The sequence below is a fragment of the Sceloporus occidentalis genome, unplaced genomic scaffold (assembly GCF_023333645.1).
Source record: "Sceloporus occidentalis isolate IW3139 unplaced genomic scaffold, rSceOcc1.0.p SCAF_120, whole genome shotgun sequence".
Classification (NCBI taxonomy): domain Eukaryota; kingdom Metazoa; phylum Chordata; class Lepidosauria; order Squamata; family Phrynosomatidae; genus Sceloporus; species Sceloporus occidentalis.
In genome coordinates this window covers 2,989,487-3,011,371 of record NW_028317100.1, presented here as the reverse complement: position 1 = coordinate 3,011,371, position 21,885 = coordinate 2,989,487, and the positions used below count along the sequence as shown (strand labels likewise).

Below are 21,885 nucleotides of genomic sequence, written 5' to 3'. Positions count from 1 at the left end.
ATGATTAATTACAGGAGGTGCATTGAATTGGCTTCACGTCTTCTTAACAAGTATAATCCAGACAATCAGAGTCTTGAGCATTTGCTGGAAGAATCATCAAAGGATCTGGAGGTAAATAACAGACACCTGTAATAAAGCCATACCAGGTTTGTTAAACTGTCCTACATTACAGGCCCTTTCTGGTACTGTGAGATAGGACTCAGGGGTCTTATGGATCAGGAGAAAGACGAAGGAGTGATTATTTGCGCATTGGGTATAACTAAGCTCCCCTAGCCATCAAATGACGTATACATGGCCTCAGATTATGTTTTTATACCCATGCGCCTTGTGGTCTTGTGTATCCCATTGGTGGCCCCAGATAAGTATGTGGTGCAATCAGACCAGTGATCCATTTGCCCCCTAGTCTGTTTTTACTGAAAGGGCATTATTATCATTCATGCTCCCCAGTAAAGTTTACACAAAGTGACCCATGGAAACTGCCTTTGTCCAGCAATGCCTTCATTACATTACGTTGATATCTTGTACCTGTCAGCCCAGTCCGTATCCTTTAGTAGCTCTCCAAGGTACTGACTCCTTTTTTTTTTCAGCTCTCACTTTTTTTGAACCATTTCTTGAGTTACATGTATATGTAGTGTGTATCCGTGACCACATATAAATATATATATATATATATATATATATATATATATATATATATATACATATATATATTCATCATAAATATTTGGAGTAATTTGATTAAAACATTAGACTCCATCTCTGTTGTCCATACACCATAAACAAGGTTTTTAAACAAAATGGGTCCTGTAAATCAGTAAAGGAGCACCCGACCTTATGTACCACACCATTTAGAAACATTTTTTGAGACATGAAACCTTCTGTATTTGTACACGAATGGGTATGCTGTTTTATGTAATTAAATGCATTTTCTACAACAAAAAACCCCCAATACATGAGTATATCTTTACTGTGATCCCTTTAGTCTGATGACAGCAGAGCGTCATTCAATGAGTCATTTAATAAACTACCTGAAAGCTTCTCACATTATCATGTAATATACAGAACTGTGGGAAACGTAAACCTGTCGCTTTCGCGTATAAGAGGATAGATGGAAATTGCGTAAAGTGTCTGAATCATTATCAGACTCATGAATCCTCAGCCCCATGTAATAACAGTGCTGCCCATATCTATAGTTTCTGAAATGAATATGTTTATTGCATCTCTGGTGTACAAATACAATGCAATTGTTCTGTTCTCTATCAGTTTACTGAATACATTCTAGAAAATTGCCTTCTTCTTCCAGTAAATGAGAGATTCATGCCATGTCATTGTAGTCCTACCTCAGAAATGGGAAGAAATTAATGGAGATTCTAAATGTGATGTCCTGACTTTGAAGACACTCCATTCTATGGCTCTTATTTTATTCAGTGTGTTACTATATGTCAAGCTGTCTGTAACCCCGTTCTCTGGAAACCATGTCCTTGGCTTCCTAACCCTTTCTGAATCTCCAGACTACTCATCAAGTAAGCCGGGAAAACTATGGAATAAGCAGATATCTGATGACTGATAGAATGGTGATCCATCTGGTTGACCGTACGCCGTGGGTGGGATTGGTTGATCTATAGACTGTTAAGTTCAGAAGAGCTTCCTTTGGATTCTTCATGAGAAGTTCTGATTCTTTTTATTTACGGTGTCCTTATCTCTCTGCACTTCTCCTTTTCAGAGTTTGAAGAATGCAGAAGAAAGATTTGTTATTGAGATTCTTGCGGAAAGTACTCAGTATAAACACCTCCTGGACATTGTTGTTGATGGTTTCTATGCCAGAGATGGGAAGTGTTTCCTTCTGTCCGAACACTGTTTGTTCGTTGGTAAGTAAATAACACTCCACCTTAGCACCTTAAATATATGTATGGTAATACACGTGGTCCGGCGGCTTCTGTGTGGTTGGGTGTATATTTTTAGCTGGTGTCTTTATTCAGAGATGCATAATGTAAATTACTTGGGAAGTGTTATATTATCAGTCATCATTACACACAGGGTTGAGTTACATTCTAGGATCTCCTAGGTTCAGCTACTTATGGTGCCCACCGTTCTGTAAGTAATTTAATAAAAGGTGACGTAGGAATAGTGTGGGCAGGAACTGGAGCAGCGTGTTCAGAAGTCGGTAGGAATTTGCTTCAAATAGGGTGGATCATATAGAAATATAGAATGTGGCATCAGATAAGAAGCGTTCTTATGCGACTATTTCATCTGATAAACATTGTGCTGCTTGGAGAAGTCACGCAACATTTATACTTTACATCTCATTAGGTTCGTGTACTAATATTTCTTGTCTGTGTCATTTGATTCATAGTGATTGCTTACATAGCCACCTTTAAACTGGACGAATACGGTTTTGAAAACATTACCAAAATTATAAAGTCTCAGGATGTCACCAAAATGCGCAAGGTACAAATAAATATGGATTTAAGAATATGGAAATAATTGGACCAGGCTTTGAGGACAGGTTTGGGTTACTCCATGTAGGACTCCTTAGAGATTCAAATATTTGGGAGATTATTTAAATCTTTCAGTCTGGGGCTGAGAAGCAGTTGTACGCACTTCTACCTGCCTTTTTGCCAGCTCCCAGAGCCGGCCTTAAGTGTTCAGGCACCCTGTGCGGACTACTCCTGTGGCGCCCCCCCATCCCAAAAAAGGAAAGGAAAAAAATCTTGTCACAGAACTCCCCTTTCTCACTATCTACCACCTCTGCCCCTTCTCACTGCCCCCCTCTGCCCCATCCCCCTGCCCCTTCTCACTGCCTCCCCCCTGCCCCTTCTCACTGCCTCCCCCCCTGCCCCTTCTAACTGCCTCCCTCCCTGGCCTTTCTCACTGCCTTCCCCCCCCTCTGCCCCTTCTCACTGCCTTCCCCTCACCCCCTCTCCCTACTTCTCATTATCCTTACTTACCTTGTTGCCCTGCGGTGGGAGCGGGAGGCGTCCGTCTTCTCGCTCTGCCACTCTGGATGTTAAATAAAGTTAAAACAACAAAAAAACAAAAACGATGCTTTAATTTAACCCCTTAAGGACCGGGCTCATTTTTCATTTTGTACCCTGTGGGACCGAGGCTGTTTTGACACTTTTGTGGTGCTTGTGTTCAGCTGTAATTTTCTCCTCACCCATTTAATGTACCCACATAAGTTATATATTGTTTTTTTCAGGACAAGATGGGCTTTCTTCAGATACCATTATTTTGATCGTATCATCTTATTTACTATAAATAAAAATAAAAAAAACATGGTGCATCTCCTGAGTGCAGTGATACCCGACATGCATGGGTTTGTCAGATTGTTTGGCTGGTAAAAGGCTACTTTTGGGGCATGCGTAATTCAGGTGGTCATTTGGTCATTGTGCCTCCCTCTCCTCTTTGGAATATCTTTGAAGCCGGTTAACTCAATTTAACCCATTCAAACCATATATTTTTGAAAACTAGACACCCCAGGGTATTCCAAATGCTGTTATTTTAACCCTTTCCATGCACCAATTATAGAACTACACTTTGTCAAACTTTGTAATAGTAATTTTTTTTTTTTTTTTTCCACACAAATTGTACTTTAGTTATAGATATACAGGTTCTGGTATATGCCACTGTCAAACAACACGCCAATGTGTGTTCAGGAACATCTCCTGAGTGCAGTGATACCCGACATGCATGGGTTTGTCGGGTTGTTTCAGATTTAAAATGCCACATTTGGGAAGTGCTCTTTTTTTCTCCATTTTGGTCAGTCTGTACCTATGCCCTATCTTTGAGCTAGGCTACTCCAATTTACCCCATCAGCCATTTTTTTTATATATTAGACACCCCTTGGGTATTTGAAGTGCTTTTATTTTAACTCTATTTTAACACTTGCTCAAAATAATAAACTTTATTTTTTAATTTTATTTTATTTTTTTAATACTTTTTTTATATTTTTTTTTACACATTTTGCTGGTACTGGATGGTTCATCTAGTGACATCACTGCATAATTATTTTTAAATGTTAGCACATTTTTTTTAATTTTTTTTTTCCATTTTTTATTTATTTTTATTTTTTTTTAATATTTTACTAATCACATAGTGATTAGAAAGCTGGGCTCCATTGACTTGCATGGTTGAATGCAGTACCTGTATTCAACCAGCAAGTGGAGCCAGTTCTCTAGAGGGTCTGGAGACCCTCTAGCGAACTTTTTCGTCTTTATTGTTTTATTTCCCGGGCCGCCGCCATCTTGCTTGATGGCGAAGATCACCGGCAGCGGCGGCTGTGACCGCTCTCCGGAGCGGTCACAGCCCACCCAGAGGTAAGTGTTTGGTGTCGCTGGATGCCTCCTGATCGAGGCATTCCAGCGACACCATTTAAGTTTAGGAGGCGATCGTTGATCGCCTCCTAAACGCTTTTAAAGCGGGCCCCGGGGAGGGGCCAGACATGGCCCCCGATGCCGATCTCGGCCTTGCTGAATGCCTCGACATCGAGGCATTGCAGCAAGGCCGTTTAAGCGAAGAAAGTGATCCTTGATCACTTTCTAAGCTTATTTAATTTTTTGACGGTTCAGGACCGTCAAAGGTCATTTAGTGACCTTCTTGTTATGACGGTCCTGAACCGGCAAAGGTCGCGAAGGGGTTAAGTCCCGGGCAGGGGCGCGGAGTGTTTACAGCTGAGTGCCGGAATATGATATTTCGGTGAGGCGCCCATGCCCGGGACTTAAATTAAAGCATCTGGGTTTTTTTGTTGTTTTAACTTTATTTAACATCCTCCATGTTAAATAAAGTTAAAAAAAAACTTTATTTAACATGGAGGATTTAAATAAAGTAAAAAAAAACCGATGTTTTAATTTAAGTCCAGGTCGCACACCCCTAAGGCCGGCCCTGCCAGCTCCCAAGTGAAATATACAATGAGAATGTATTTATGGAAAAAAAAAGATATATATACATAAGACACGCTTTTGTCTTATGTGTATATATACCTTTTGGGTTTATGTCTATTTACATTATTGTCTCATAGTTGTGTCAATGAGAGAATTAAAAAACCCGTCCATTACAGAATGTGAACGATTGTGTCATAGAAGCAATAACAATTACCGTATTTGCTCGATTATAAGACGAGGTTTTTTTCAGAGCAAATGCTCTGAAAAATACCCCTCGTCTTATAATCGGGGTCGTCTTATAATCAGACCTCAAAGTCTGTCTATGAGACGACTAAGATCCAGATCCCCCGCAGCTGCAGGGGACCTGGATCCTCCTGTCTCCCCCCCCCCCCGTCCCACTTACCGGTACTTCAGAGTCCCCGGTGTGCAGCTGTCATGTAGCTGGGGCAGCGTGTAGACTCACACTGCAGCCGGAAGGAGGCATGGCTAGCAGCGGGGGGTTGTCTGCGTGCACCGCCGGCGCCGGCACGGGGAACACTGAGTCTACACGCTGCCCCAGCTACATGACAGGAGACTCAGAAGTACCGGTAAGTGGGAGTGGGAGTGGGGGGGGCGGGCATAAGGCATTTCTGGAGGCAGGGTGCTCTGTGAAATGCCTTTTAACCCCCTTAATGCCACTCTGCCTCCAGAAATGCCTTTTTAACCCTCTATACGCCACTCTGCCTACTGAAATGCCTTAAACCTCCCTATATGCCACTCTTCCCCATAATATGCCTTTTAACCCTCTAAGTGCCAGAGTGGCATATAGGGTTAAAAGGCATATCATGGGGCACAGTGGCATATAGGGTTAAAAGGCATATCATGGGGCACAGTGGCATTTAGAGGGTTAAAAGGCATATCATGGGGCACAGTGGCATATAGGGGGTATAAGGCATTTCTGGGGCAGATGTGCATAACTGGGGGGCAGGTTGGAAAATAGAAGGAAATAAAACCAAAATATTTTTCTCAATCATAGCTTTTATTAAAAAAATAGTTTAAATGAATTAACATTTACTGGTAAAACTTTTTTTCCTATAGGGTCGTCTTATATTCAGGCTTTTTCTTTTTTTCCTAAATTAATATTAAGATTTGGGGGGTCGTCTTATAATCAAATACGGTATAAATGTTTCTATATATTTAAAGATCTGTAAATGTATGTGTGTTTTTCTTTTTTGCATTTGCTTTAGTTTCTTAGTTTTTTCTTTGATGATCTGAATTTGAACACTTGGATAAAAGATGAATGGAGCCAGATATACGATTCAAATTATGTCAAGAAAAACTGGATTACGCCTTTACTAAGGTGAGCTAAACTCGGTGGGTGGGAGCTCAGATCGATGATATATCAGGATAAACAGAACCGCGTCCATCAGCAGCCACTAACGCAGAGACACAGGCAACTAGGAGGTCTATATGGGTAGCATACAGGCTTTACCCATGTAACGTGGAGAGATATAGTAGCTGGAACTTTATAATCACATGAATAATAACAATTTATTAGATAGATTTGCCAAAATAAGCAGCTCTTGCCCAAAATTCTTCAATGTCCTTAGCTATTCTGAGTTAGCATTAGGGGTATATTCTCTTATATTCGTAAAGCACAATAATATTCCACAGTGCTGTACTATTAAGTCATAGTCCTGAAAGTGAACATTATTGTTTTGATACCTCCCTTTGCTTTTACTTTATATGCTCAATACATTTTCACTTGCTTTGTATTAGGTGGCAACCAGAAATACAGAATTTGATAGATAATCTGGATAATGAAGCGGTGAACGGAAACAGTGCAGTAAAAAGCACCAAAGTAACTGTAACAAAAGAGTTTAATTTGACTAAACCCAAGCCGAGGGCTTTACTAATGCCACAAAGGATACCCTCTCAGCAGCCACATCAACCGGTAAGTTGTCTTTAGTTGCATGATTAAATGTAAATGTTGGGGGTGCCATGAATCTAAATATTAGGGGGGTCTGGCAACAAATTAAATATTAGTGGATACATCATCAATTTAAATCCCATTGCAAATGTGTAACAGAAACTGTGCATGCGCTGCCCCCTTGTGGAGTTGAGAGAGGGTACAGCAGAGTTAGGGAAGAATGGCAATCAATGATAATATCAAAGGATTTTGGTTGATTTCAGGTTCCAGAGAGTACGTACAAAACCCCAAAGGAGCAGGAATTGCTCCAAGGAAAGAAGGCAAAAAATCGTCAAAAGGCAGAGGTAATTTTTATTGTTAATTACAGGATTTTGAGTAACCAGATTTGTATCAAAACTGTACTGAAATGTAAAATGAAAAACATATAGAGTGAATAAAAATCACCCTGCATGCATGCTGGACTTAGTGCCTATCTTTCCTGATACAAAGATATCAAACATATACATGGATAATACATTTCTAGGAATAAATCGTATAATGATTGTGAGTGTTACATTTTCAGTATAGTCTCCATAATGGATAAGAAGTCCACTAACCATTTCTAGGCTGATAAAAGATGTGGGAAACTGGCTACTAAACAATATGGATCAAAAAATACCTAACCCTGCATCTGCACAAGTACAATGTATGGAAACCAATTGCAAACATCCGGGTCTCAAAATCATTCAGGTTATTCATGAGAAGATGTTCCTTTTTCTCTTTGAATCAAATTTTGGGTCTTTAAATTAAGTTTAAATAGATGTCATATTTATAAAACTTTATGTTCTACAATCACCAAATATTTGCTCTGATTCAACTCTTTTTCCTGCAGTTTACATGCAACCCCTCATACAGCCACCAGGGTCTCTACAGTAACAAGGGGTCCTCCCTGTACTCATTTCTATGCATTCCGATAAGTGCGTTCGGATGGCGCACACTGTGTATAAAATGTCATTTTAGCTTTATACTGGCCCACTTGGCTGAGTTTAACTTCTAGGCTCAGTGGTGCCAACCCTGCCCTGTGTATTCCTTACCGTCCCTTTAAAGTCAGCAGGCATTACTAGAACGTTAAACTACAGCTTGTTAAATAATCAGCGGTTATATCGCGCAGTACACCCCATCCCAAATACCATTTACCATCCCCACTATTAATTGTCTTGTCTGTTCTTCTTTCAAACAATAAAACACCAAATGCTCCAGCCACGGCCGGAGTGCCAAAGGTCAGCACATCGATGGCTGCTTCCCTCAGTCCTACCTTACTATACCACGTCATAAAACACATGCAGCTGAGCAACTACATAGAATGTAACAAAAGTCTCCAATGACTTGCTCTCTGCCAAAGCTAAAGGTCACTACTCTATTCTAATTCTACTGGATCTCTCTGCTGCTTTCGATACTGTTGATCACCACCTTCTTCTTGACTCACTTGCTTCTATGGGCATTCGAGATACAGCTCTCTCCTGGATCTCCTCATATCTGTCTAACCGTTCCTTCTCTGTCAACTTCTCAGGCAACACATCTTCGCCCCTTCCACTTTCGGTTGGTGTCCCCCAAGGTTCAGTCCTTGGCCCTCTGCTGTTCTCTCTTTATACTTCCTCTCTTGGCAAACTAATCAACTCATTTGGCCTCCAGTATCATCTATATGCAGATGATACCCAAATCTACCTGTCTTCTCCTGATCTCTCTCCATCTCTCATGTCCCGGATCACCAGCTGCTTGTCTACTATTTCTTCATGGATGTCACAACACTACCTGAAACTTAATCTTTCTAAAACGGAACTCATTATCTTCCCTCCCTCCATCTCCACTCCACTACCTGAATTCCCTATCACCATTAACAACACAACAATCTCTCCTACTAACCAGGCCCGATGCCTTGGGGTCATCCTTGACTCAAACCTCTCCTTCATCCCTCACATTCAGTCCCTCGCCAGATCCTGCCGCCTGCACCTAAAAAACATCTCTCGTATCCACCCATTCCTCACCCAAGAATCCACAAAAACTCTGGTTCATTCACTTATCATTTCCCGTCTTGACTACTGCAACACTCTTCTGGTTGGCATTCCACTGTCTCGACTCTCTCAACTACAGTCTATCCTTAATGCCGCTGCTAGGCTCATCTTCCTTGCACGTCGCTCCTCTTCTGCTTCCCCCCTCTGTGAAACCCTCCACTGGCTTCCGATTACCTTTAGAATTAAATTTAAGATCCTGGTACTGACATATAAGGCCATCCACAATACCGCTCCTCCTTACATTTCTGACCTCATTAGCAAATACTCTCCTACTCGATCCCTACGTTCCTCCCATGGGCTAAGGCTCTCCTCCTCACTCATCACCTCTTCCTTTTCCCGTCTACAAGATTTCACTCGAGCTGCCCCATATCTCTGGAATCTGCTCCCAAGGAACCTTCAGAATTCACCCTCCCTCCCGACATTCAAGAAACATCTAAAAACCCACTTCTTCAGAGAAGCATACCATCTTAGCTGCTAGAACATCCTTGTCATTGATACAACCCCCACAATACCTCTCACCCTTTCTCTATGCCTTATGTTTATCACCCCATTTTCCCTCTAGATTGTAAGCTTGCGAGCAGGGCTCTCTCCACCAAATGTATCGGTTTGTCTTAGTCTGTCAATTCTTGTCTTGTCATATCCCTTGAATTTATGTATTGTATTAAGCGCTGCGTAAACTGTTGGCGCTATATAAATAAAAGATAATAATAATAATAATAATAATAATAATAAGAACCATTCGCACATCTAGTCTGCCCATTTTTCCTATATTTCCATCAGTCTTTGGTCAGGTCCTATAGTGAGGAAAGCTTTATGTCTATCCCATGGTTATTTAAACTCCTCCACCGTATTAGCCTCCACTACTGCTTCTGGGAGACTGTTCCATTTATCTACTACCATCTAAGCCTCTGTCCTTCAGGTTTTAGTCAAATACATCCCCGACATCCCCTACACCTGTCCATGGTGTACATGAAGAAGTACGTAAAGCCAACGTAGCCGGCACTCTTTAACACACGCAAAGAGAAGTCATCTTGTAATGCAATCAGTGCTTCTGACCCATTCTGAGCAGGAGCTGGAAGATAAATTAATGGAACCTTAATTATGGGGAACAGTCACATGATAGCTTATCTTCAATCACAATTGTCACACATGCATCGAAAGTGTCAACCATGTTTATTTTACCATTTCAAAGATGCGCAGGCATATGATGTCATATGTTGGCGCCCTGTGTGCATAGCACCTTCTAATGCATTCGTGTGCTGGCTCGACACAACCTCCATAGTGTAAATGAGCTGGTTGGGAGATTAGAGATCTCACTTGTAACCAGCCCATTGAGAGGCAGCACAGTGGAGGGGCCTATTGACTAAGAGGGTTACCCATACTCCCGGTTTTGCAGCAGAGGGACCGCCATCCACCAGGACATGCCGCCCTAGGTCTGGTTAGCCTTGGCCAGGGTACAAAGCTCCTTGTTGTCATCTTACGTATTTCATACTGATTCCTCTCCCTAAGATATTTGTGGTCGTTACTTTACAGAGAACCTGCTCATTTGTAGGAAACCTCTGTTTACTAAAACAATACAGATAGAGGCAATGAAGTGTGTTACAGTTTCATTCTATGGCTGACGGTAGGATTCCAAGGACCATGGGAAATTAAATAAAATGTCCCTGAAATGTTGGGCTTTGCTTGAGACGTGAGGTCAGAGCTGGAAATAATAAATCAGGGGAGCTTAAAAACATAAAATGAAATATAATCAGCACTGTATTTAATTAGGATCTTTGCTCAGGTGTTTGTTCGACTTTAAAGGATGTGTCTCATGTTTCCTATTGTGATGCGTCTTGTAAATAATATTTTCATATCTTTATGTTTAACTCTCATAAATCTTCTAATTCTAGAAGCTACTAACGGAAGCAAATACAGAACAGTTTAAATGTGCCAACATGGACAAGTCTAAAAAGACAAAGGTAGGTGAAGCATCAGGAGCCTGTTTATGATGAAAAATGGATTTATACATATATAGTTACTTTTCAAGTGTTATATTGTCAAACAAGATTCTGTGTATTCATTTCATTACCCCTAATATTTAAAGATTTACTTCTCGTTTCTCCCTATCCCATCCCTCTGTGGTCAGAAGTCGTCTAATGGCATGTTGTTCCTGATGGTCTAATTCAGGGGTCCCCAACCACCGGGCCACAGACCGGTACCGGTCCCTGGCCTATAAGCCACTGGGCCGCAGCGCTGCAGGGGACCTGGATCCTCCTTTCCGGTGGACGTCTGTGCGATGCAGACAACCCCGCTGCTTCCGGCACTGGCCCCGGGGCTTCAATGAAGGAGGGCCGGTGTTACATGACCTTCCAGTGCTCCACCATAGAAGCCCCAGCAGCAGTGGAGGTTGTCAGAGCGCATCGCACATACTTCCCCCAGCTGCCAGAGATGGGGATCCCCTGAAGGGGACCTGTATCCTCCTCTCTGGCAGCCGAGGAAGGTCTGAGCTAGATTGTAAGCTCGTTTGAGCAGGGCCCTCCTCACCTGTTGTCTCTGTAAGTCAATTTGTTATGTTATATACTACTTTTTATGTCCTGTCCACCCATTGTACAGCGCTACAGAATTTGATGACGCTATATAAAACAATAAATAATAATAAATATATGTATATGAACAATGTTTATAAAGTGATACAGATGTGTGGCTGTTCCAAGTGTCTACTACCCTTTGCTGCGGATACTTCTCCCAGTTATTACATAGTGCAGTATGGTATACATAATGTGCTTCTGCTTCTTACAGCGTATTTTATCTGAAATAATAAAAGAAGAGGAAAACAAACTGGCATTTAACAAAACAAAGGCCAACCCAACACCTGTACACAAGGTAAGCATTCTCACCGCTCTAGTGATTTATTTCATACATATTAGGGAGGGTTTATTCATTATTGTTTTTTTTAGCTTTATGAATTAAGTTTTATTTTATTATGCCATTTCTCTGGGTTTTGCTCTTGGAACCCTTTCTTTTCTCTTTGGTTTTGGTATTTAGTTGAACGGGTTGTCCCCTTATTTATTATTCTGTCCATTATCTAGCACGTCTTTCTTTTTTATATATATTGAACAGTTTATTTTTTCATCCCATAGAGTGACAATGTACCAGTTAGACTTAATGCTACGGCCATTTTAAGAGAGGGAGCCCTCTACCAGCGCCAAGTGGAGGAAGAGTTACGGAGGTATGTGAAATCATAATTATCCAGGGTTTATCATGTCCACCGGGATGTCCTCTTTAACCCCACTGACATAATGTCCTCTAACTGATGTCAACTGGTTTGGATCTGATCCACATATGGCAGAGAACAGTCTTGCTTTGACCCGGTCACGAGCAGCTAGGATAAGGCCACCCAGAAACTGTGCCGATCTAGCGTCAATTCTCATCACTGCTGGTTAAGTTAGATATTAATAAATTATTATGATAAATTAGAAGAATGGGTAAGAGAATGCCCACTATACTTGGCCATCTAGTCTGCCCTTTTTCCTGATACAAGCACTTAGTTTCTTTGTATAAACACAGATCTATGGTTTTCTTTCTGTGTTGTGTTTGGCAACCATTGGACATGAACTCATGGCATATGGCAACCATTAGACCAACATGAATATTGATACAAAGCTATTATAAACCTGTATGTTTCATGAAGATCCAAGTTCTAGTTAAAGAGAAAATGCCACATTTCAGACTTACAGTTCTAATTCTTCTACCAATAGTAGTAACACATTTAACCCCTTAACGACCAATAACATGACTGGCTAAGATCCGTTTCTTCACTTAAACGGTTTTGCTGTAATGCTTCAATTGTGAGGTATTCAGCAACACTGAAATTTATTGCAGGGGCCCCCGTGTGGCCCCTCTCCAGGGCATCAACCATAGTGGACGCCTGATTTAAAAGCACTTAGGAGGCGATCAATGATTCAATGATCGTTCAGCCTCGACCCAGAGGGATACAAAAAGAAAAAAAACCAGCTTGGTCCTTAAAGGGTAAGATATTGCACTGGACACACGCAACACACATTAACCCTACATGTTTGGGAATTCAAAGCTCCATGAGGTTTTCTGTTTGATTTAAGAGTTGAAAGACTGGTGGATGGAGCCCGGGACCCGAGCGAGTTTCTGGAATGGCAGCGGCAGATGCGGGAGAAGGATCTCGAGAATCAGCTGGCCGAGATTGAGTGCCGGCGCCTGGAGGGGAAGCTGAGTCGCGAGGAAGCACTCTTGGCCCGGCAGAATCTTATCCAGGAAAACAAGAAGAAGGCTGCAATGAAAAAAGAAGAGGTGAAATATTGCAAAATGAAACAGATCTGCTCTCCGTATCAGACGTGAGGGAAAGCACATAGCTAGTTTTATGAAGACATCTAATTAATCAGGAATAATTTATAGGGTTGGAGCAGAAGATATTCAGTTATTAGTGTTCTGCTCATATGCACTCATGTAGCATTAATCCTATGAAATATTATTCTAATTTTGAAGACAAATAATCTAATTCCAGTTATGATTAGAATAAATTCATAAATATGGATAGTCGCAGTGACTGTAAACTATAGTGGGATTGCTTATTCTGTAATCTTCAATTATTAGTGTTCCTTCATAGCAGTTTAATATAAATAAAGGAATTTAGAACTGGTTAAAACAAGAAACTGAAGTGATTTTAAACATGTAACACAGAATAAAATCCCAGCGGTGCGTCCCTGGGCTCAGAGGGTTAATGCTTTGGGTGGCTGAGGGTGAGTAACACATTCTTCATGTCCGTCACAAGGTGTCACTCACCCATCTGGCACTTAAAGGGTTGTTAGATTTGTGCTGGAAAAAGCACATTAGTTATATGTTTATGTAAATATATATTTATATATCAATCCATACCTGGGTGCGTCTTTGAACCCAAATCCAGTAAAAGAGCCCACCGAGGATTTCTGCTGAAGACAGGAGACAATTTATTCACACATAGGGGGTATCACAGATACAAACTTGAGTTACAGCCTTTCTCCGGGGCTCTTGATAAATCTGCAGATGCACCATGTGGGGCATTGTTCTTTTTTCTAAGCTAGGGTGAATGCACTCAGACCCCACACACCTGTTTAACAAGGTTATATATATTATGTGCATTTATTCCTTTAAACCTTGGAGCTTGCAGGAAACAATCATGGTAAGGGCTAAACATGATCTGTGTAGAATAGTCAGCACTGTTCTTCTATATTCTCGCCTTTGCGTGTTTTGTAGACGGAAAAGCTGATGCGTCAGTATGCAGAGAAGCGTCTTCAAGAGGAGAAGGACATGAGAGACCTAGTAGAGCAAGTTGCTGAGGGACACAAACATGCCAAGCAGGCCCGCGTCAAGCTGCAGAAATACAAGCAACAAATAGGTATGTTATGTTAAAAGGGTTAACGGCAAATCTTTTGATAAATCTTCTAGCTCAACAAGGAGATATGCGTATACATATGTACATGTGGCCAGTACTGTAGTCTCGGACAACCCGCAGACATCTGATCTACGTACCAAGTTTTTATATGTAAACCATTTTTAACCCACAAGACAATTATCTAAATCCCAAAGTTGGTTTCTCTGAGAACCGCTCAGCTTCATCAGAGCTCTGCGGGTTTTGTGAATAATAAACTTGAACTTCTTCCTGTTTACTTGAGTTCTGATTCTGCCAGCCAATAAGGCAAAAGGATTATAGTCGTTCAGCATGATGCAGAAAATCTGTGTAATACATAAACTCTCAATCACTGACATTTTCAAGGTCAATAGAAAGAACACTTTGGAGATTTCTTTATAAATCTTACCTTCCAGACAACATGTGGGCATCCCTTAAGCCCTTAATGACCAATGACGGGCCAGGCATGTCATGGCATTAAACAAGCTTAGAAAGGGATCCAGACCCTCTTGAGAACTCTGGCTCCCCTTGCAGGTTGAATACAGGTACTGCATTACACCATGCAAGCCAATGGAGCCCAGTTTTCTAATCACAATGAGATTAGGAAAATATTGGAAAAAATAAATTGGAAAAAAATTAAAATAGCTAAAAAATTTTTTTTAAAAATGTGGTAACATTTAAAAATTTCAAATAATTATTACAAATAATTATGCACTGATGTCAACATCAGGGGAACCATCCAGTTCCAGCAAAATGTAAAATAAAAAGTCCAAAAATAATACAATAAATTAAGTTGCTAAAATGATTGGAAAGTGTTAAAATAAAAGCGTTTCAAATACCCAAGGGTTGTCTACTTTAAAAAAATGTATGGTTTGATGGGGTAAATTGGAGTGGCCGGGTTCAAAGATAGAGCATAGGCTCAGACTGACCAAAATGGAAAAAATGAGCACTTCCCAAATGTGGCCTTTTAGCCCCCAAACACCAGACAAACCAATGCATGGGTGGTATCACTGTAATCAAAAGATGTTGGGATGTTGTGTGACAGTAACATGTACCAGGAGATGTAAATTCACACCTGAAGTACAATTTGTGTGATACATTTAAAAAAAAAAAAAATACCACCAATTTTGACAAAGGCTAGTGGTAAAATTAGTGCATGGAAAGGGTTAAAGTACCGCCATTTGAAATACCCTGGGGTATCTAGTTTTCAAAAATATATGGTTTGATGGGGTAAATTGAATTAGCTGGCTTCAAAGATGGCCCACTTAGGAGATGGGGGCAGTAGGAGCAGATTCCCAAATGTGGCGTTTTACCTCCCAAACAACCTGACAAACCCATGCATGTGGGGTATCACTGTACTCGGGAGACGTTGCTTAATACATATTGGGGTGTTGTTTGACAGCGATATATACCATGAGCTGTAAATCCATACCTGGATTGCAATTTTTGTGGGTACACTAACTTGATAGCGAGAAAATTACAGCTAAACATGAGCACAGCAAAAGTCTTAAACCAGTCTTGGTTAAAAGGGTACAAATAAATAAAAACAGCCTGGTCCTTAAGAAGTTAAGATTGGAAGAAAGAAGCTTTTGTCTTGAACACAGAGACGGTTTACTGTTCGGGAATAGTTACCCCTCTGCCCTCCTTGCCAGTCCTGCCCTGATGGTAACGGATAAAACAACAGATGAACATATATATTAATCGACTAGCAGTCACCAAAAATATAGTGTGTGGGGCAATTGTTGTAAAAAATCTTTTAAAAACTAATAGTTTGGCTTAAATGGGATAATATGTCTGTTCAGACCAAGCATGAATGTACTAATAGAATTATTATATGGCAGAACTACCCTTGCATGTAAATAATAAGCCATATCGCCTTGATATTCCAGTGCAGGAGGTGACTGAGGAGAGTCAGGAGCTCCTTCGCCAAGCTTTAGAGGAAGCAGAGGAGGAACTAAAGCGCAAATTTGAGCTGATTCGAGAGATTCGAGCGATTGAGTCCGCGCCTTGCATTAGACATAAGTTTGTGGACTTTACAGAAGTGAGTATATTATGAGGCAAATGTAAAAACCCGTGATGAAGTTGCCACCCCATGTAGACCAGGCGGAGGTCCACAAAATAGGTGGCATACTTCCTAGTTTCCAAATTTTTTTGCACACACTGAATACAAATATAGATAATTTGGAGAATCAAAATGTTATTCCGTGGCTCTTATTTACCAGATTGCAAACAAACCATTACATTGTTCACCAGAGCATTGATTTTGCATCATTTATCAAATCTATCACCAAGCACCATGCCTCAGTCAGGCGCATCTTGCAGTGTACAGGGGGGCTGAGCATGTGTCCTGCTAGCTGTGTATAGTCCCCCCCTGAGCCTGTGCGCTGTTAGTAATGTATAGTCCCCCCTGAGCCTGTGCGCTGTTAGCAATGTATAGTGACCCCCTAAACCTGTGCCCTGTTAGTAATGTATAGTGACCCCCTAAACCTGTGCCCTGTTAGTAATGTATAGTGACCCCCTGAACCTGTGCCCTGTTAGTAATGTATAGTCCCCCCCTGAGCCTGTGCGCTGTTAGTAATGTATAGTCCCCCCTGAGCCTGTGTGCTGTTAGTAATGTATAGTGACCCCCCTAAACCTGTGCCCTGTTAGCAATGTATAGTGACCCCCTAAACCTGTGCCCTGTTAGTAATGTATAGTGACCCCCTGAACCTGTGCGCTGTTAGTAATGTATATAGTGCCCCCCTGAACCTGTGCACTGTTAGTAATGTATAGTGACCCCCTGAACCTGTGCATTGTTAGTAATGTATAGTGACCACCTAAACCTGTGCGCTGTTAGTAATGTATAGTGACCCCCTGAACCTGTGCGCTGTTAGTAATGTATAGTGACCCCCTAAACCTGTGCGCTGTTAGTAATGTATAGTGACCCCCTGAACCTGTGCGCTGTTAGTAATGTATAGTGACCCCCTAAACCTGTGCGCTGTTAGTAATGTATAGTGACCCCCTGAACCTGTGCGCTGTTAGTAATGTATAGTGACCCCCTAAACCTGTGCGCTGTTAGTAATGTATAGTGACCCCCTGAACATGTGCCCTGTTAGTAATGTATAGTGACCCCCTGAACATGTGCGCTGTTAGTAATGTATAGTGACCCCCTGAACATGTGCGCTGTTAGTAATGTATAGTGACCCCCTGAACATGTGCGCTGTTAGTAATGTATAGTGACCCCCTGAACATGTGCCCTGTTAGTAATGTATAGTGACCCCCTGAACATGTGCCCTGTTAGTAATGTATAGTGACCCCCTGAACCTGTGCGCTGTTAGTAATGTATAGTGACCCCCTGAACATGTGCGCTGTTAGTAATGTATAGTGACACCCTGAACATGTGCGCTGTTAGTAATGTATAGTGACCCCCCTGAATCTGTCCGCTGTTAGTAATGTATAGTGACCCCCTGAACATGTGCGCTGTTAGTAATGTATAGTGACCCCCTGAACATGTGCGCTGTTAGTAATGTATAGTGACCCCCCTGAATCTGTCCGCTGTTAGTAATGTATAGTGACCCCCTGAACATGTGCGCTGTTAGCAATGTAAAGTGGTCCTCTGAGCCCGTGCCCTGTTATCAGTGCAGTATGGCCCCCTGAGCCTGGGTCCCTTTATTTTCTATAGACTGCTGGGCATGGATTGAACTGTGAGATGTCCTTGGTGGAGTTGCATGAGCGTCTGGCATTAGCCAAGGAGGCCCAGAGGAAAGAGGAGGAGGACAGACGGGATCAGATCCTTCAAGAAAAGCAGTCAAAGCAGCAACTCCTCTTGGACACGCTGGAACAAATCTCCCTACACCGAGCCGCCATGGGGAAGGGAGCTGCTCTAAAGTGAGTAATTAGCTACATGGCCTTATTACAGAGAGTATCCACTTTAAATACTGAGAACATGAGACAGAAAAACATATTCATAAATAAATGTATTGTTCAGACACGAAGTGCAACATTAGTCTTGATATCCAGATGACCAGATATCTTCACTTAAACAGACCATGGATTGAGACATCTGTCTCCTGTTACTATATTAGCCAGAACCCTAAAGTTAAAATACATTTTCAATTTGGTTACATGTAGTATGTATGTATACATAGTGAATATCATTACAACTATACCCATTGGGCAAGTAACTGAATTACATATACCTATTTTCAACAAGAAAAAAAGTGGACAGGATTATCGCTCTGCCCAGGGGCCTCTCCCTACCCCCCATTCTCACTATCTACCCTCTCCCTACCCCCCTCTCACACTATCTACCCCCTCTCCCTCCCTTTTCACTATCTACCCTCTCCCTACCCCCCATTCTCACTATCTATCCTCTCCATACCCCCCTTCTCACACTATCTACCCCCTCTCACACTATCTACCCCCTCTCCCTCCCTTCTCACTATCTACCCTCTCCCTACCCCCCCATTCTCACTATCTACCCTCTGCCTACCCCCCCTTTGTAGGTCACTTACCGTGCAGTTCTGTGGTGGGGGCATGAGCCCTCTATCTCGCTGCTCTGCCACAGTGTGCGCGGCTTCACTGCTGAGCGCGGGCATATGACGTCATATGCTGGCGCTCAGCATGAAGCGCCGGCACCCGAGACAGACGCCTCACGCTCCCACCACTGCAGTCGGGGCAGCGCTGAGGCAGGCGGCGGCAGGGAGCAGAGGAGACAGAAGGATGCCGAGCGGTTGCTGAAAACGACCGCTAGGCACCCCTTGGGACCCCCTGACTGGCAGAACTCCAGGTCGCGACCCCTGCGACCCCAGTAGTTCCGCTACTGGCTCTGCCCATACTGCCAATCACGATTATCGCTCTGCCCATACTGCCAATCACGATTATCGCTCTGCCTATACTGCCAATCACGATTATCGGTCTGCCATTACTGCCAATCACGATTATCGCTCTGCCATTACTGCCAATCACCATGATCGCGCCTGCTCACTGTGAGCAGTTTACACGTATTCAGAATTGGTCGAGACTGATGAGAGAAATTACATACTTAGTTTTCTCAAAGACGCAGAATAAGCCTTAAGTGTCATAATGAATGATTTGTGCTCACAATGTGATGTTATCTGTGTCCTTTCTCATGATTAAAACACTCTGGCATTATTAATGTAAAATGTCTATTTTTTCTATTGGTTTGTATGGAAAACATACTTTTTTATTTTTAAAGGCTAGAAGAAAAGAAAACGAAGTCTCAGCTGAGTAAAGCTATTGCTGCAAAAGATGATCGTGTGGCAGAACTGCAACGAAAACTGGAGGAGAAAAAGTCAGAACGTAAAAAGCAGGCAAAGATGTTGGAGTTAACCCCTCAGCGGACTCGGCCGTCCAAGGCAAGCGCAACTGACAGCCCTGAGGAAGCCTTCTAGCCTCTGGGTGGCTGCGGCGCTTTTGTGTGTTAGTGTAAATTCAAGTGTACGTACTGCAGTCCTATGTACAGTAGGTAGCGTTTGATTTTTAATAAAGATTAAAACCTCTACCTGCAAAGCCATGTGATTATGCCCTGGATACTGCATGGTCCATGGGGTCTGTGTGGTGGTGCTGGTCTTTCTATCCTATCTCCAAGGTAGAGGTGGATGAGCCAGCCGGTTCTACGGTACAACTGTTTGTGAACATTGTTATTATCTGAAATAAGTTTGAGCATACTCTGCTCCGGCGCATTCTTCTTGAATTGATGGTCAGAGCCGGTCATTGGACTGGACCCGACACACGCTCACCCAGAGGGAGTTTGCCCCTATGTGCTGGAATTACTTTCACACCTCCAGTAATTCATAGAAATTGTGTAGAATTGACATTTATAAACTTGTCTTTTTAGGCAACAAATAAGCAATTTTTTAAAGTTTTTGATTCAGATGAGTTGTTTTTTTTTAAACTTTTCTTGCTCCAATTTACCTGCAGGTTAAACTTTTGTTCTGTACGCCTCTAAAGAAACATTGTGTTATGTGAGGTGGAGCTGATGCTTGACTTGTATCGGTTTTATTTTCATCTTTCAGAGCTCTTTTGAGGAATGTCATTGGAGAGAACTGGAAGAAACTCACGAGCGCCAGGCTCAGCTCCTTCAACAAGGCGTTCTGGGTAAAGGAGCAGCTCACATGATCACAGCGTATCGGGCGGCAACAAATGGAACATCTAGCACTTGTATGCTGACATCATGAGCATTTATTTCTACATCTGGATCCAGTTAATAATTCTAAAATATAGTTTTCTATTTATGAAACGTGTCTCATGCATTATCGCTTTGCATTAGGGCTTGACAAATCCACTTCACACGAAGCAGGCAGTCCTCAAAATCCACAAACTCGGAGCTGCTGCACTACTACCTTTAGGTGACATGACCCCGTTGAGCTCCGAGCAGCATCTATATAAAGCCAGTAGATCCCAGGACGGACTGTGATCTGGTCAGACTGGTCACAAGCGTCACGGCGAGAGATTTTGTATCTCCAAGAAGTAAAACATTCAACCATGCAAGTCAATGGAGCACAGCTTTCTAATGTGATTAGTAAAATATTTCTTTTAAAAATGGAAAAGATAAAAATAGCCAAATAATTCAAAATTAAAATAATTATGCAGTGATGTCACCATCGGGGGAACCATCCAGTTTCAACAAAATGGAGAAAGTCCATAGTTTAATGTTATGATCAAGTGCTCAAATTAGCTCTGTATCTTCCCAAAAATCCTGACATGGAAAGAGTTAAATACTAGCATTTCAAATACCCAAGAGGTGTCTACTTTTAAAAAAAATTGAATGGTTTGATGAGATAAATTGGAGTGGCCAGGTTCGATGATACCCCACATAAGGCATAGGCCCAGTCAAATAATTAAAAATAAGTGCACTTCCCAAATGTGGCCTTTTACCCCCCAAACAACCAGACAAACCCATGCATGGGGGTATGACTGTACTCAGGAGATGTTGCAGAACACATATATGGTTGTTGTTTGGCAGTAACATATACCAGGAGCTGTAAATTTATACCTGAATTACAATTTGTGTGATAAAAAACATTAAATTAATTACTACCACAAAGTTTGACAAAGGGTGGTAGTAGAATTAGTGCAGAGTTTGTTATTCCCTGGAGTGTCTAGTTTAAAAAAAATACCACCATTTGAAATACCCTGGAGTTTCTAGTTATCGGAAATATACGGTTTGATGGCCTGGTCACGAAGGGAGCAAAAAAAAAAAAGCCTAGTCCTTAAGGGGTTAAAGCACTTGGAGTGTGAAGCCTGAACATTTTGTTATCCTGAGTCTAAGACTGAACTAAAGTTCAAATCAAATTTGAATTCACTGTTAACTTGTGCATAAGTGAATGTGCGAGGTTCCTGCTTCCTTCAAACTTGCAAATGAGCTGGCATGTTTTTGGTTGGCCATCTTAAATGTCAAAGAGACCTCTACCCTACCAAATCCCTCTTCTTCCAGCTGACATGCCTGTCACTGCCTCAAAACCATTTTGAGCAGCAGATCTCTTATCGGTATATAAAGTGCTTCTAGCCCCCTACAAAACTGTGCAAAAGAGACTCAACACTCTAATAATAAATGACTGAAAAAGTATACTTGTTAGTTTAGTACTAGGAGGAGGAGCTGTAGGGACCGAGAGTGATAACCTCTGCGTTTGGTGGAACTGT

At 41.8% G+C, this 21,885-nt stretch overlaps 1 protein-coding gene across 1 annotated transcript; it reads left to right on the top strand.

Moving 5' to 3' along the window:
* LOC149282289 (cilia- and flagella-associated protein 99-like) lies at positions 1–20,420 on the top strand. Its single transcript, XM_089498461.1, has 13 exons — positions 1–111; positions 1,724–1,868; positions 2,354–2,448; positions 6,107–6,219; positions 6,639–6,720; positions 10,733–10,801; positions 11,963–12,051; positions 12,941–13,145; positions 14,088–14,229; positions 16,131–16,282; positions 17,903–18,108; positions 19,439–19,625; positions 20,259–20,420. The coding sequence occupies exons 1-13, from the start codon at positions 1–3 to the stop codon at positions 20,418–20,420; spliced, it is 1,758 nt and encodes a 585-aa protein (XP_089354587.1).
* Positions 20,421–21,885: the final 1,465 nt, after the last annotated feature.

Bases quoted from the DNA above. Each gene is read 5' to 3' on its own strand.
- LOC149282289 (XM_089498461.1), top strand. From the start codon at position 1: ATGATTAATTACAGGAGGTGCATTGAATTGGCTTCACGTCTTCTTAAC. The intron at 6,721-10,732 runs GTAACTGTAACA...TTCTAATTCTAG, and splicing joins GTGCAGTAAAAAGCACCAAA to AAGCTACTAACGGAAGCAAA. The intron at 13,146-14,087 runs GTGAAATATTGC...CGTGTTTTGTAG, and splicing joins CTGCAATGAAAAAAGAAGAG to ACGGAAAAGCTGATGCGTCA.